The sequence below is a fragment of the Castor canadensis genome, chromosome 13 (genome assembly GCF_047511655.1).
Source record: "Castor canadensis chromosome 13, mCasCan1.hap1v2, whole genome shotgun sequence".
NCBI lineage: Eukaryota > Metazoa > Chordata > Mammalia > Rodentia > Castoridae > Castor > Castor canadensis.
The window spans coordinates 20,701,773-20,718,443 of record NC_133398.1 but is presented as its reverse complement, the minus strand read 5'-3'; the positions used below and the strand labels follow the sequence as shown (position 1 = coordinate 20,718,443).

Sequence of the window (16,671 nt, the reverse complement as noted above, 5' to 3'; positions counted from 1 at the left end):
TCCCTGAGTGCAGCCGTTGTTCACTGGTGCAGCTTTGGGTGGGGTGGGGTGGTGGTGGCTTCTGTCCAGTGGGGAGGGGTGTGCCCCATCCCAAAGAACACTCATCTCTACATTGTCTTGGTGTCCCCCAGCTCTGTCCATTTGTGCTCATGTGCACACAAGGTGGAGGACAGTGGGATATGGCATGCCCACAACAGTCATGGCCCCAAGAGGGGCAAAGCAGTAACCCCTCAATCTCCCAGCTTTGTTTGCCTCCAGTTAGGGTATCTGCAGGGCATGAAGAAAAAACCAGGGCACAGAGAGGTTAAGTAACTTGCCCAAGGCTTCACAATGAGGAACAGCGGAGCCAGGCTTTAGCTCAGTGGGCTGTCCCCAAGGTCTCTGGTCTCTATGGCTATGTGGTCAGGCTCTCAGGGTCTCTGGTAATAATATTGTGAAAGTAGATGTTCCACAATCTTCGCCTGCTAGAAGAGCCTTTCATTCCCATATCTCAGCGTTCAAAATGGGAAACTGAGGCTCTAAGAGGCAGAGTGAGAAGTCCCCCTGCTGGCAGCAGCCTTGGACGGTCACTGAGGCATCTCTGTCTTTCAGGCCCGGTCCCGGGTGGTGACTTAGTTTTTCACTGTTACCCTACAAGTAGTTCCTAGACTTGGACCCATGACCAGCTGGGGCTGAGTCTCCTATCGTGTTGGGGGTGAGAAGGGACTGTGAAGCACTTGGGGATGCTGGGAAGGAGGCTGCCTGTGACATTGAAATTGGCAGACTGTTGTCTCCTGTGTGGTATATTGAGCGTGGTCCTCCAGGGGCCAGGAAGGGGACACAAAGAGAAGAAAGACTCAGCTCCCAGCCTCAAGGAGCTGACAGAGGGGTCCTCATCCTGTGAATTAGACCTCTTTGTGGCCCAGCAGTCACTCTGTGCTCTGAGGTCTAATGCCTGCCTCCCAGACGTGAACAAGGAGCAGTGCCTAAGGCTCGGATTCCTGGGATCCGAGAGGGCCAGAGTGGCCCCTGGGTCTGCAACCTTTGTCAAGGAGGTTCATCCACTCAGTGAGTGCCCACTGAGTGCCTGCTATGGGCCACACACTGTAGGACAAAGGTCCCACTTTGTGGGGCAGATGAACAGACATCATTGAATGGGGAAATGAAAAGTAGAAGGACTAAGTGAATGTCGGATAGTGGAGAATGCTAAGAGACAGAAGGATCTGAGTATTCAGAGCCTGGGCTGATGGCTATGTTGGCCTGGGAGTCCCTCTCGTCTTGTGAGAAATCTGAATGAGGAAAGGATGGGAGCCATGTGACTTTCCAGAGAGCATTCCAGATTGAGGTCACAGCAGGTGCAAAGGCCCTGTGCTAGAAAGAAATATGCTTGGTTTAAACATTCTGAACTGCAGTTTTCTCACGTGAGAAACAGGGATATGTGTAGCTCATGAGATCATTACACTTGTCATGTAGCACCTATTTGTAGTTTCCTGGCTGCCTAAGAGGCTTTTGTATTGCACGACTGGGGGCCAACAGTGTCACCTTCTCTGGTGTGCAGTTTAAGCTGCAGAATGGGAGCACATGTCTTGCTCAGCCATCTCAGCTGGACACTGCCCCATCACCCAGGCCCACTCCAGGGTGGATTTTCTCAGACTCTGTCCTGAGATTCTCTCTGGGCCAGGCACTGCCACTTTACAGATGAGATCGAGGCTCGGGAAGGTGCACACTGAACCAAGGCCATGTGTCTGTTGAGAGGCAGAGGTGGAGAAGGATCAGCCTCAGCTTTCCTGTCCTGTCAGGGACAGCTGTGCAGAGCAGGGGTTCCAGACCTGGGCATGGAGAGGGAGAGACCCATGAAGTCCTGGCATCTTTTGGCCGTGCCTCAGTGGTCCTGTCCACCTCCTCTGCAGTTGGCCAGTCTCCCCATCAGCCACCCCTCTGTCTGTCCATCCACCTGTCCATCTTCTTCCTGCCCTGGACCACCTTCCTTCTTGGGGTTGCATGCTTTGCTGCTTGTGGTTGGGGATGCTGCCCCAATTGCATGTGCTCAGCCCTATTTCCCTGTGTGGGAGATGAGGCTGCTCCCTCACTTCTCAGTCCATAGGTTTATTGGGGACCTGCTGTATGCCAGTGCTGGTGGCAACCCCAATCCCCAAACCTCTTTTCTCTCAGGGCTGGTATTGGAAGGGTGGGGATTGTCAGTAAATAGAGAAAGAATCGGAAGAGCGTGAGCTTAAGACTCCAAGTCCCTCAAGGTGAAGGAAGCCACATGCAGTGAAGCCCTTCCTGTGAGGTGTTCGAAGCCCGTGATTCCCCCAGAATCACGGTCAGGGGGACCTCAAGGGGTCTTTCCATGTTAGCACACTTGGGGTGCTCACCTTTCTCAAAGAGAATGTGGGCTGCTTCAAGTACAGTAGGAAGGATGCAGGCTAGACATATTAAGAAACTTCCAGACTTGACGAGTTTGCACCTTGTAAGTGGATCTTCAAGAACTTTCTATAAGCTCCTCCTAGAGTTATGAAACTCTCAGTGAGGACACTAGTGCTAACTAGGGGAATGATGGCGCAATGGAGTTCACCTGGGTTTCGATTATAAACACCGGCCTCCTCCTCAGTGCAGCCTGCCAGGCAGAGGCAGGGCTGGCTATTTGGGAGGCAAGGGGCCTGAGCCTCAGAGATGCTGGCAGAACCCTGGTTCGAGATGCTCTGTGCCTCCCTGCCCCTATGTCCCATCCTCTGGAGCAGACAACTGGGCAGCATCTGCCTGGAGGGCCCCTGAGAAGTGGCCTGCTGTAGATGTAGTGATGAGGGCTGTCACTATCCTCACCTGCCTGTGCTCCTCTGATTGTCACAGCCAGGAGAGAATGAGGACTCTCATCCTCCAGCCTCATCCCTCTCCCCAGGCCTGGTTCTGCTTACAGTACGAGGCGTTCAGTTCCCTGAGGGGCCCCGACCTGGGGGTGTGGGGGAACCACATGGCTGGGCCGGCAGTGAGCCGAGCTCATTCCTTGGGCCTCAGGCCAGCCTGCTGCAGCCTGGAGCTCGGGCCTGCGGAGGTCGGTGCCTGCTGATGGTGACTGGGCGTGTGCACTGTGTGCACCCTGCGGTCATCCCCTTGTACTGCTCAAAGGAGTAAGTGGGGCCGCACCTCCAGTTTGGCCCTATCTCTGGGAGACCCAGAGGGGCCTGGGGGACTGCTGGACAAGGTCTGTGCTGGGAGCAGAGGAGAAGGCAAGTGGGTGGAATAGGAGCCACTGGGTTCTGTCTTCAAGACCATCCCTGACTGTCCCCACCAGATTCCTTCCAGCCCCTTTAAAGCCTTTTCTTGACAGTTCTGGAATCTCAAACCCTAGATTCCAGGATTTCATGCATCTGTCAGAAGGGGCTGAAGATGAAAGAGGGCAGGTCCTTGAGGTCGCCTTCAGGTCCAAGCAGAACCAGCCCTCGGCATCCTCTTTGTGCATTAGCCCTGGACTGTGGTGGACCTTTGAGACGCCATGGCTTACTCCAGGCTCCTGTTCATCCCATTTATTCAGTGTCATGGTTAAGGAAACAGACTCTGGGGTCAGATGGCCTGGGTTCAAACCAGTTCTGCTGTTCCATAGCTGTGTGATTTGGGATACATTTCTTAACCTTTCTGAATCTGTTTCCTCACCTCTAAAATGGGGCCCAAAACAGGACCCAGGTCATGATGGAGTTGGCTGTTGCCTTCGTTCTTTGAGCCCATGGTTGCCTGGCTGTTCTCAGGCTGGTCTGGGGGCATTGCCTTTCTTAGGGACTTGGACTTGAGGTTCTGACGTCAGTCTTTCCCTTGCTTATACTTCACAGGCTGCCTTCCTGCTGCCACCTGCTGTGGGCCCTTGAGTCTTGGCCTCGGTGTTCTCTGGTGTACAGCGGACAAAACTGAGGCTCCCAGAGGCCCCTGGGTAGCAGGCTGACACGGGCAGCTGGCCTGGTGGCGGGATCTGAGAGGATCTAAGGCCAACCTGGAGCCTCCCTGAGTGCAGAGCCCTGAAACTTGCCAGTGCAGGACAGCAGAGTGGGGGAGGCTGTCATATCTCTACCCTACTCCAGGCTGTATTACCCCACACAGGCCAAGCTGGAAGGATCTGTGGAGATCACCCCCAAACCTGGGTTCCATGAGGCCCCATCACACAGCCAGGCTGGAGTAGAGCAGGACAACCCCCCCCCCCCACACACACACCAGCATCTCTGGGTGCTGGACTTGGAGAACAGAGCAGGGACTTCTTAGGCATGACAGGGCAAATGGTATATCCTATCTAAGCCTCAGTTTCCCCATCTGTTAAATGGGACCAGACACCTTTACCTCGAGGTGAACCTCAAACACAAGTGACCCATCATTGTGTCTTTATTCGCTCCTTTGGGAGTGAGTATCACCCCTGTGCTGCTGATCCAAGAGGAGGGACCGGAAGGTGGGGCAAGGCTGGTAGAGGCTTGTGTGATTGGTTGGAGTTTTGGTTTCCAGATTTGTCTTTTGGGTTTAAGGTACTCATTGAGTTTCTCCAGTAGTATCAGAAGCCAAAAGCACCATTATCCTCACAGATGCCCGTCTCTGTCCCATCAGCTCAGGGTCCCTTGCTTGGGAAAGTACTTGCTTTGTTTTTTATTAAATTTCCCTAGAAACACAGCGATTCGAATTCAAGGAGGGGAGACCCAGTTTCTCCACACTCCAGGCTGAGGGCTGTCCTTTCCCTCTGAAGTAGGAATGGAGTTCTCCCCTCTCCTCCAGGCCTCCCTTCCAGCTGCTGGCTCCCCAGAAAACAGGAGAGTGGCCCCTGAGTGGGGTCAGGGAGAGTCTGGTGGCCCTGACCTGCTGGCCCTTGTGGCCCATGCTCTTTGAACTGCCAACACTCAACCTATGGAAACTGTGTCAAAGTTCACTAGCAGTGTGAACTTGTGTGACCTTGCTACTTACCCTTTCTGGGCTCCATTCTGTTTATAAAATAAGGATTACGATTCCATAAGGCAGCTTCTGAAGGGCACATCACAGTCACAGATCTGAGCTGGGACATGGCACCAAGGTGTTCCTTTTGAGCAGCAGGGAAACTGAGGCCCACAGTGTGTGCGTGTGAGGGGGGGCAGGGTTTGAAGGTAAGATGCTCTGAAAACCTCAGCCAGTCAGCAACTGTCCAAGCCTGGATCCGGCTTCCTGCCCAATGCCTTGTGTCCTTCCCACTCCATTGGGACCAGCTCCCAGACTGGGGGTTGGCATTTCTCCCATGTTCTTTCCAGAGACTGAGTAGAGAAGAAGGCTGCCTGGTTGTGGCCCCACCCCTGGGGAGCTCTGTATGTTTGGTGTGTGTTGATAAGAAGGGTGATCTCAGGACCCCACCGTCCCTCAGATCCAGGGAGTGAGCCTGCATAGAAATTGTCTTTGTCTGCCCCGGGGGTCTGGATTAGAGTCACCCTGCAGGCCTAACACTAACTTACCCTTTCTCTCTCATGTCCTCAGGGGTTCCCTGGAGACTTTGGGGAAAGAGGCCCCCCAGGACTGGATGGAAACCCCGTAAGTATTTCAGTGTTTGGAACTAGGAAAGAGGGAACACAGCAGATTTTAGGAGTTCAAATTTTGGAGGCAGACAGACCTGGGTTAAATCCCAGCCCTGTGATCTAGCCAGGCGCCCTTGGACAAAATACTTGACTTCTGAACCCCAGTTCCTGTATCCTTTGGCAACATACACTGAGTCCCCAGCCCACTGAGCCCATGGGGCCAAAGCCCCAGGCTGGCCCCGTCCCTAGGGCTCATTCCCCTTAGAGAGGTCCTGGACGCCCCGCCCTCCTCTTACAAATTGTCAGAACATTTATGGGCCTCAGCAGCCTGGGAAAGCAAAGATTTGCAGGCCCCGCTTGGAGAGAAGGCTGAGTTCTGAAGGAATCTCCACCACCATGTGTTTATAGAGTTTGCAAATACTCTGAGGCTCAGGCCCTGCCCCACTTCAGAGCCAGGTCAGCCTGCCCCAGGGAGCCCAGCTTGCTTTTCCCTTCCTGTCCAGGCTCCAGGTCTGGCTGGAGGATCCATTCCTTCTGGGCCTGGGGGCACAGACTGAGGCCGGAGCTCTTTGCAACACGTGGCCACTCTTGTCTCCCTGAGGCTTCCCATCTGAGCAGCTGTGTCCAGCTGTGTCCCCTGCAGAGTAGCTACTGAGTCCATGGTGAGCGCCTCATTAGGTTGGTTCAATTCCATAAATGCTCCCTGACCTTGACCCAGCCAGACTCCCTGGGGGCCAAACCGCCACCTCTGAGCCAGATGCACCTGGGTCAAACAAGTTGGCTCATTGCTCTGAACCTCAGTTTGCTTCTCTGTAACTCGGGAGCAGAACGCTCACCACAGAGTAGGGTGCGTCCGTCCACCACAGGTGTTCAATGGACTGAGTTATATACCAAACTAGGAAGCCTCCAAGTCACCACGGCCACCCCACAGCCATCTATACCACCCAATGAGCTGGGCAGAATCAAAGGAGAGAGTGGGAACAGGGAAGCCCTGGCATTGGAATTGGGACAAGGAAAAAGGTGAGGGGCCCTCCAGGTGGGGGAAGGAGCACCAGCAAGGGCATGGTGGGGATGTCAGGGCCCTTCCAGCCACACAACACTTACCGGGTTTTAAATACCACACTATGTTCAGACAAGACCTTTCTGAAAGTTTCCTTGGGTTGGAGCAGGAATGGCTTTCTCATCATGGCCTGGAGGAGCAGAATGAGGACCTGGCCTTAGCTCTGCCACAAAATTTGGACCATGTCATTGCCCTTTGCTGAGCCTCAATTTCCTCACTGTAAAGCCAAGGCTGCTTCTGACCTTTGTCTACTTCTCCATGGCTGTGGTGATGCCCTCCTGCCTAGGTAGCCCCAGGGTGACACCCATGAGGGAAGACAGCCCCTGGGGGATGTAAAGACCCCTATTTTTATTCATGACTTTGCATTTCGAACTTGAGTCAAACTTCTCCATCTGTCTTCTCTGGTCTGAGCCACATAAGTTCCATTTGTAAAGATTCAAGTCTGGAGTTTAGGGGTGAGTCACACACACACAGAGAGACTCTTGTAGCATCTCAGAGGCCCTGGAAGAAGGGAACCAGGAGCCTAGGTGGTGGGCAGGTCTTCATGGTCCATTTTCACATCTACAGCATTTAAGCACCAGGTCTGGAAGTCCAGCTGTCCAGATGTGGACAGCTGATGGCAGAGGCAGGAAAAGTCTTGTCCAAACACCTGACCTGGCTCAGAAGAGTCTGTTGGGCCTGCAGTCGGGAACAGGAGGGGGTCTGCTTCAAAAGATCCTACCAGGTGCCCATGTGGAGGAAGGCAGGACAAATAACTGAACTGGTTTCTGTAATTGCAGGGAGAACTTGGCCTACCAGGGCCCCCAGGAGTGCCCGGCCTCATTGTGAGTACACAGATGTCTGAGACAGGGATGAGGGGGCATTGGAGGTGGGTTCAGGGTCTGAGGAGCAAACAGTAGACCCCACAGGAGAGGCTGAAAAGAGGCCACTGTCATCAAACCCCAGAAGGGGCAGAGGATCAGGACAGATAGGCTGGGCAGGTCACTGAGGGAGGAAAGTCCTGCATGTGACCTCAGGTGATTTCTTACCTTCTCTGAGCCTGTTTTCTCATTTGTTAGCTGAGATTGAGTGCTGGGACTTTTACCTTTACCCCTGCTGCTTGTCCATCGACTTAAAGGAGATTTGGACTGGTGATGGCATGCCTTTTCAACCAGTGAGGGCGTCAGGTCCCAAGGGAGGATGTGGTGGCAGAGGAGCTGAGACTCTGGGCTATGTTGAACAGTCTTCTTTGTCCTTTTCTTCAAATTGATGACTTTGGAGCCAGACTGCCTGGGTTGAAGTCACAGCTTTGCCACATCCTGGCTGTGTGACCTGGGCCAAGTTGCTTACCTGCTTGAGCTTTAGTTTCCTCATCTGTAAAGTAGAAATGAAAGTGGAATCCTCTTCAGTTCTTAGTTGGGGGATTAACTGCAATACTGCACGTACAGAGCTTGATGTAAGACTTGGGACTTGGTAAGTGGTAAGTGCTCAATTAGTAGGAAGTATTGTTATATCAGTTGTCAATACCTCCTGGAATGCCCCAGGCTGAGAGCAGCCCATAGACAGGGAGGAGGGTGATTGGGCCTCTGACTCCATCTGGGCTGGGTGGATCTCAGGGATGGTTCTATCAGCAGCACCTCAGGTTACTGCGGGGACTACAGGGCCAAGGCTTGACCTTGGGACTGATCCCAAGGGTCAATCAGAGTCCAGAACCTGGAAATGACTCTAGGAGTGTCCCCCAGAGTCTAGGCTTCATCTTCTCTGTCCTCGGGCTCATTCCTCATGGATTTGAATCTGGGAAAGCCTGGGGGACACAACTAGACTGTCGCCTAGCTTGTTGGATCAGCTTTGCTCTTCCAACAACTGTGCCAAGAAATTCTGTTCAGATGGAGACTAAAGAACCCCCAAAAGGAGGCTGAGGTGCCCCATTCCCAGGGGGAGGCCCACCCTGAGAAGAGGCCCAGAGGCCCCTGGTGAGCATATATTCCTGTTCAGATGGGAGCAGAGCTGTGATGAGGTGGGTTGGTGAGCTTGGGCCAACCTGGGTTCCAATCTTGGCCTTGTCACCTCCTGGCTCTGTGAACTTCAGTTATGGTCTCACTTCGTTGAGCCTCAGACCCCTCTGTGAAGTAAGACCACTGCCCCACTTGTGCTAGGTCCTCAGACGCAAAGCTTAGCTCTTGCACTCATCCAGTGGTTATCCTGAGCAAGTTCCTTAACCTTCCAATACCTCGATTTCTTCATCTGTAATATGGGGATAGTTAGTACTTGGAGGGCTGCTGTGAGCTGTTCAGAACCTTGTAAGCTGGCAAGAAGTATTGGTTATAATAGTATCAATTTTTACGCATACATGTGTGGACGTGCCCACACCATGTTTCATACCTGCTAGCAGCTGTCTACATTGTTGAATTAAAAAAAGTTTCTGCTCAAGCAGTAGAGCACCTGCCTAGCAAACATGAATCTGAGATCAAATCCAGTATGTCAAAAAAAGGAAAGAAAAGTAAGTAAGAAAGAAAAGTTTCAAGTTCTCGTTGGAACTTGGTGGGAGAGAGTGAAGTGATTGGTTAGCAAAGTCTGCCTTGGCCGGGACCGGGGAAGTGTTAACACGTGAGTAATACACTTGTCCTCCCTCATGTCCAGTCAACAGGACTTTGCCGGGCACCTTCTTTGGCACAAGGTGCTGACCTAGATGTTTTGGAAAAAGCAATGTGTGCCATGAGAGTTAGAGAATTCTCTGGAAGTCTTGTCATCCAGCTCCTTCTCAGCCCAGCAGAAATCCCTGGTGGAGCATGTGGGTCACGTGGTCATTGAACTCCAACTTGGACACCTTGGGTGTTAGGCACTTCCTCCCTTTCTGGGACCCAGTCCATCGGAACAGAGCCCTCATTGTTCAGCGTTTTCCCGTCTTCAGGCCAAGTCGTCCTCTCGGTCCCTGGGTGAGGCTATTCCAGGGGGTAAGATGGTCACCGTCTGCCCTTCCCCAGGCTCCTTCTTCTGGTGAAACAATCCTGGTCCCCAAAGCTTCTCCGAAAGGATGTTTATACATCCTGGCTGTCATCTTTGGCACATGTTCTTATTTGTCATTGTCCCAGTGTCCACTAGGCTGGGTCCCAAGATGAGTAAGAATCTTGCTTGGCTGAGTAAATGGGGATTCTGGGAACTCAAACTATGCCACCCTAGCCGTCCTGATTCTCAACAAAGCTCATTCCTACCTCTGTCCTCCGTCTTTATGATTGCCAGACAAAATACCATACGTTTGAATGTCAGCTGTACGCATTAGGACACGTTTGTACTAAAATAGCATTCTTTGTTTATCTGAAATTCAATTGTAACAGGGCATCCTGTCTTTGCCTGTGTTGGAGCCGAGAGCCCTGTTCACAGTGTCTCTTAGGAAAATCCCATGTGGCAGATGGGAAAACTGAGGCTCTTGGTCAAGGCCACATGGAAGGCAGGAGAGGATGGGGGCATGACTGGAGGTCATGACCCCCAACTTCGCGACCAGGGCCCTCCTCTTCCTCTCCCCTTCTGGGGTAGGGGCTGGGGACTTCAGTGTTTGTCATGCAGTGCAGCTATCCAAAGAGCTGATCTATTCCACTTCGTCCTGGGACTTCCTCTTGCCCTGTGTCCTTCTCTGGCCACTGTCGGCCTCTCTTCCCCTGTTTTTAGATTCTCTTTGCTGCCAAAGTAGAGATCCTTTTGTTCTTGTGCCTGGGTGTCACAGGGGTGGACCTGAGCCTGCCAAGTCACCACCACATCCTAAGAGAGTGGCCCTGTCACTCTAGTTTTGGGAATAGCAGCTCTGTGCTTGGGGAGCATTTGCCTCCTTCAGGGGCTGGAAAGGAAAAGAACTTTCTACTGAGGAGTGAGAGGAAGAGGGATCGTGGGTCACCTCTCGGCTCCCGGAGGATGTGGGTTTGGAGCTGAGCATGTGGGAACCCTACGTGTTGATGATCGCTTGAGCGGAGGCTCAGATCTGTCCCGTGCCTCTGCGCAGTCAGCAGCGGCAGTGTGCACACTGATGGTGGCCAGCCCCCTGTCCCCCAGGCCTCTGCAGCAGGAGGGAGGGCAACAGAGGACAAGCTAACATTTACTGAGCCTCTGTCTGCTCTGGGTGTTTTGGGCATACGTTACTTAGGCCCTGGAAGCTGTGCGATGCCCAAAGTCCCCAGCTAAGGAGTGGAAGTACGGGGCTGTGACCCAGGTCTGAATGTCCCCAGTCACAGAAAGAACCATGGCTTCCAGCAGTCTCCGAGGTGAGAGGCCTGGGAACGGCCCCTTGGAGTAATCGAAACCCTTTGGCCAGCCTGCAAAAAAACTGCTCGGTTCCAGAATCCACTCAACAAAGACAATTTCTGTCTTCTTTACTTAAGAGTGACACAGGGAATTCTAGCTTCTTCATTTAATGAGACCCAACAAACAGGAGATCTGGCCAAAACCCCAGCATGTGGGCAAAGTGTTTCTTTTTCTGTAAAGCAAGGTCAGGAACCTGAATAGTTGGTATTTCCCAAACCCTCTTGTCCCTGACCTGTGCTCAGCATTGATTTGTTACAATAGCCCTGCGAGGGTAGGAAGCCGGGATTATCACACTGCATTGAGAGAAATTTAAACTCAGAGAGGGCAAAGCACCTGCCTGAAGTCACACAGCCAATCAGTTGGCCCCACCTGCGTCTACAGCTCAAGCTCCTCTTCTCCCTCCCACAAGACCTCTGTGCTGAGCAGGATGCTTGGGGGCGTGGGCTGGGCAGTGCCGGGCCATGCTGATGTGAGAGAAGGTGACACAGGAGTCAAGACTGGCCATATCCCCCATCCCCAACCTGCTAATTCCTGGTCAGAGTTTCTAGAAAGAGGAGATATTTCCTTCAGAGGCTGCTTCCTGGGGGCTGTGTAAGTGGTTCCTCCTCTGCCATTCATTAAGCCACTTTTTTGTGGTGGCCGTGCCCTGGGATGGATTCTGGGGTCACACAGGTAAGGTCCTAAACCCAGCATCTGCCTCAGTGTGATGGTGGGCAGGTGGTGGCTGTAGGCACACACATTAGAGATGGTCAGTGTAGGGATGGCTGTGAGCAGAAGGCACATGGGGCTGTAGTGCTGACAGCAGTGCATGTCGGGGCCACTGGGGTCGGGGAAGTGACGGCTACACGGGGTGGAAGGACCAATGGCTTTGTCAATAAGACTGGTGGGCATGACTCCAACCTTAGGAAACAGGTCAAGCAGGGTCAGGGAGCCACCAGCAGCTGAGTGTGTCACCGCAAAAGAGGAACCACAGGGCAGGAGAGAGACGTGAGAGAGTTGCTGCCACAGGGCTCTGGAATTGTCCCAGACATTCCTGGGGACCCAGCAAATCCCCACCTGGATGCCCAAGTGACAGGACTTGGTTGCGTTGGGTTCTTTGTTGGAGTTCACAGCCAACCCAGGACTTGTGAGCATGGACTCATGGGGTTGGACAGACAGACAGACAGACAGACCTGGCGTTAGGTCCTGCCTTTGCCGCTGCTGAATACTTAATCCTGGGCAGGTTACTTTGCTTTCTTCTAAGATTCAGTTTTCTCATCTGTGAAATGGGCTGGGTCTGACCATGGTGCTAGCTGCATGGTACCACCGTAAGCAGTACATGAGGACCCTAGCCACCAGTGCTGTCACTGGCCAGGCATAAGCTGGCAAAGGAAGGCTCAGCTAGCAGCTGTCTCTTTGAGTCTGGCACAGAGCAGGGGGCCCTTAAATGATTGCGCATGTGGTCAGTGGTAGTCTTGGTAGGAGTCAAGAGATGAAGGGTGGAGTGTGTAGTGTAGTGTCCGGTGGCTGAGGACCCAAGTCAGCATCTTGTGGGGATGTGACATTTCATGTGTCTCTGGCCCAACAGCAGGCAGATGCTGTGTGTGTCCTCTCTTCATCCCCAGCCTTCAGGTCCCACATCAGAAAGACTTGCAAGCTGCCACCCTCTCCCTGTGTGCCTTGCTGCCAGGGTCCCTTTGTCATGGATTTCATCCCCCTTGGGGTTGTTGTCTAGGCCAGTTCCCACTATACACAGGTCCTTCCTGAGAGTCACAGGATTTCTGGAGAGCATGGGCTGTGTCGTGACTCCCCGCAGCCCCACAGGCTGTAATCTAGCCTGTGTTGAATCCAGGCCTCACACAAGCTGCCATCAGGCCAGAGAGTGGGAGAGAGAGCCTGTGTTTCTGGTGCTGCTGGCTGGTCCCCTGTCCGCGGCCAGCCTGCTCTGTTTATTGCATATCACGGGGACACTGTGCGGCCACCTTCATCCAGGAAAGGGGTGGGTGGGGTGGGAGAGCAGCAGGGTTGTTTAAAATGTGTTTCTCTGGAGGACTGGCTTTTCCTCCCACCCCAACCAGTGATCCCGCTTCTCTACTTCCTTCCTTCTCTCCACAGATGACTTTAGGTGGCCTATAAGCCCTGGATATGACTGCTAGGCTTTGGGACGTTGCTCAAACCCTAACCTCTAAGGCCCTCAGTCTCTTCCTCTGTAGAATGGGTACAGTAGCAGAAGAGATCTCTGAGGGCTATTGGGAGAAATAACTGAGTTGAGGCACGTTGAGGGTGGCTTGCACTATGTCATGATTCATGATTGCTGTTAGACTGAGGCCTTGCTTTCTTAATGAGAGTGGCTTTGTGGGGGCTAGAAGCAGGATTTGTTAGCAGGGGCTCAGTTGGGAGGTGTTGTGGAACCCAACCAGGTGGGTGTTCTGACATCCAGAGAAGGGAAGCATTTGTCACGATCATATAACCAGCTCCCTGCAGGGTCAAGGCCAGTCTCCGGGTTCTGGGATGGGGGAGGGTATTTGGCTTAGCCTCAGCCTGGCCAGCCTGCATCTGTGAGTCTGCACCTGTCTCTCTTCTTGGGGCATTGCTTTGTGCAGGCCCTTGGCCTTTCCTCTCCGCAGGAGGCAGGCAGTGATTTCTCATGTCCTTCCTGGCCTCCCTCCAGGAGGTCTCTGGGTAGCACAGAGAGGAACTTAAGCCTGGCCATCTGGGGCAGCCTTTGTGCCTTCAGTGCTTCTGAGCTGTGCTCCAACCTCCGAGCCTTTGCCAGGAGCCTCCAAAGAGCCTGAATTGGAAGTCCAGAGAGGTCAAGCGCATTGATTGAGGTCACACAGCAGCTCTCTAGGGAAACGTGTATTTCCAGGATCTTTCTCTGGGCAGGGCTTAAGGTTACAGCCTCTTTGGCTGGGAGCAGGAGGATGGAGTGACATTTGAGGGAAAAGATGGTGGGCTTGTTAAGAGAAAATTTCTCCAAGGCTACCTCTGACTTCACTCTAAGCCATGGTTTCTTGACCTTGGCACATTTGAATCTATGGCCTGATAATTCCTTGATTGGAGGGGTGGTGGGGGCTGTCCTGCACCTTGCTGGGCATTTTGTGGCTTCCTGATTTTTATCTACCAGTATCCCTGCTTGAGTGTGACAACCAAAAATGCCTCCAGATGTCTCCAAGTCTGTGCACCTGCCAAATCAGACCCTCATCAAAATAGCACCGGGGCATGGTCCTTCCCTGGGAGGTTACCCCCTGTCAGTCGCCCAGAGCCTCATTAAAGAGCACTGTGAAGACCGCCAGGCTGCCCAGACCAGGAGCCCTGCAGTTCCCGTCTGGATGGTCTGATCTGGCCCAAAGTTGGGGCCCTGAGCTGATCTCAGCATCCTTCAGGGCTACCATGTGGAGGGTTCTGGGATCAACTTCACTCCTTCCTCACTGCTCTGCTGAGGAGCAATCCTCAGTCACTTCGCTGGAGGGGCCCCAGCTCTTGGTTATGCTTGATTTGTCTCTCGCAGCAGCTCTAGGGAGGAGGATCCTTGTCCCCATCTTATAGAGAGGGAGACTGATTTGCAAAGAAGTCAAGTGAGAGGCTCTAGGTCCCTTAGGAGGCATGGGGACCTGGGATGGGGATGGGAAGGAGGAGGAGCAGAGACTTGGATGGGCCAGGATCTGTACGAGATGAGAGATGTCTTCCAGACCCAGAGGAAGTGAGCAAAGCACAGAGAGCTTTCCTGCTTCCAAGGGCCAGCATGGCGTCCTTGGAGGCCCAGCACCTGGGCCCTTGGGGATCATCTCTCCGAGGCCTGCCCGCTGGGGCCACCTCTCATCATGTCCTCTTCTCATTCTCTTCCCAGGGTGACATGGGAGCGTTGGGTCCGATTGGTTACCCAGGACCCAAGGGCATGAAGGTAAATGAGGGCTCCTCGAGTTCGGCCCCAGAGGGAAGGTACCTCAGATGATGCTGGGGAGGGAGCGAAGGAGGGGGCCACACAGAAGGCGAGTGGTCAGGAGCTCAGCTCTTCTCTGACCTGAGAGCCAGATGTCATCTGCAAGTTCTTTAGACCAGATGCCTTCCTTAGACGCCAGTACTGGAGCTAAGCATGGGGCTGATGTGGTTCTGGCCGCTGAAAATCTTAGTGGGGTTCATTACTAGGGCTGTAGAAACCATAATGGCCCATGGTGAACTCAGTCCTCCCAGGGGGAGAGATGCACAGAGGACAGGCATGCATTGCTAAGACCACCTTCCTGGGATAGCCCAGTTTGACCCATCCCCTTCCCATCAGCGCCTTCCTCCTCTGGGTTTGTCCCCAAGGCAGAGACTCACAAGGTCACTGCTACCTCACCCAGCTCCTCACTCTACACTCTTGCCCATGAGAACCCTGATTCCTGGGCAGGAATCCAGTTCAGGGTCCAGCAGCTCAGTGGGATTGCAGCTCCTGACTTGTGCGGCCTCTGGCCTTTGCCTTGCAGGGGCTGATGGGCGGCGTGGGGGAGCCCGGACTGAAAGGTGATAAGGTGATGGGAACACTCCCGTACTGCACCGTGGGTTATCGCATGCCTCTCCTCGGCCCCAGCCTGCCGCTGAGCTCCGCCAGGCCCCTTGCCCTGCACTGCTGCCTCCCTCTGGCCTCTGTGTCTGTGTTCCCAACTTCTTTTGGTCTGTCTCGGGTGGGGCTCAAATGGACAGCTCTGGGGATCTTCAGACTGATACAGATAGGTCAGGAGGGTCTGTTGAGGTGGCGGGGGAGGGTATGTCAAAGCAGGCCTCTGAATCCTGACAGCATAGTGGGGCCAGTGTGGGTGTAGGGTGGAGGTGACATGTGACATAGGAGAGAACAGGCTCACACACATGTCCCCATGACTGGGTACTGAAGTGCCATGGGAACCCAGGCTGGCCTGAGCCCCACCCGCCCCCCTGTGACTGCTCTGCACAGCCTGCTGCTCAACTCTCACTGCCTTACCCTGTGCCAAACCATGTTGGAGGGGGGAGAGGGGCCTAGGGGCCCAGAAAGGGGCCCTGTCTGGGTCACACGGCATCTGAAGACACATGGAGAGGAGCCAGCGCTCCCAGTGCTCTGCTCCCATCTCTGGGAGCAGGAACCCCAAACAGGGTGTGGTGTACTTTAGGACAGCATTCCAAGAATCCCTGAGGGATCTGGGGACTGACTGCTGCTCAGCCACTCCCAGGCTCGGCTCCCTCTCACATGGAAGGAGCAGGTGTCCACCAGTGAGTGCTGTACGTGGATCAAACCGTTCACCCTCCAACTCAGGAGCCAAGGAACTTGCCCAAGGCCACGCAGCTGCTAAGTAAAGGGTCAGGACTTGAACTCAGGCACCTGGCTCCAGAGAGCTCCACCACCAAGCTGAGTGGAAGTCAGAAGATAAGAGTGGATGAGGCTCTCAGAGGTCACAGCTGGGGAAACTGAGCCCCAAAGATGGGTCAAGAGTCATCAAAAGAAATGTTGAAGAGCTAATCTAGGCTCCTGGACTCTTAGAAAATTAGGATCTCTGGGCAAAAAATGGACACACCCAGATTTTTAGGGAGCCCCATCCCCAGTGCTGTGCCCTTTCTCTACCTGTTCCCACCTGCCATCTCCTCAAGCCTTCCTCTCAGCTGCCTCTTCCCCCACTCTGGACCCCAGCCCACTAAGCCTCTCTTCCAGGCCCTCCCCTAGATTAAGAGGCTTTTGTTGGAGGAGGGGATTCCCACACCTCAGATTTATCCTGAGGGTTGCGACATCAGAGCTGTGGGGATGTAGAATCATGGTCAGGGGAGAAGGAAGTCAGGGAAGATGAGCGTTGGCAGGGAGCTTCCCTCAGGCCCCTGTGCACAGTTGACTTCCGGCTCACTTCCAGCCTCTGGAACATAGAAATG

At 53.7% G+C, this 16,671-nt stretch overlaps 1 protein-coding gene across 8 annotated transcripts in view; it reads left to right on the top strand.

Annotated features, from left to right (window-relative positions):
* Col27a1 (collagen type XXVII alpha 1 chain) overlaps nucleotides 1-16,671 on the top strand; it is a 127,845-nt gene that overhangs the window by 48,818 nt on the left and 62,356 nt on the right. For all 8 annotated transcript variants that reach the window (XR_012440336.1, XM_074051187.1, XM_074051189.1 and 5 more), the window contains exons 13-16: nucleotides 5,452-5,505; nucleotides 7,329-7,373; nucleotides 14,651-14,704; nucleotides 15,267-15,311. Coding sequence is in view for 7 of the 8 variants with exons in the window: in XM_074051187.1 (XP_073907288.1) it covers nucleotides 5,452-5,505; nucleotides 7,329-7,373; nucleotides 14,651-14,704; nucleotides 15,267-15,311 (198 nt within the window). In the remaining variant the exon portion in view is untranslated. The remainder of the gene's footprint in view (nucleotides 1-5,451; nucleotides 5,506-7,328; nucleotides 7,374-14,650; nucleotides 14,705-15,266; nucleotides 15,312-16,671) is intronic.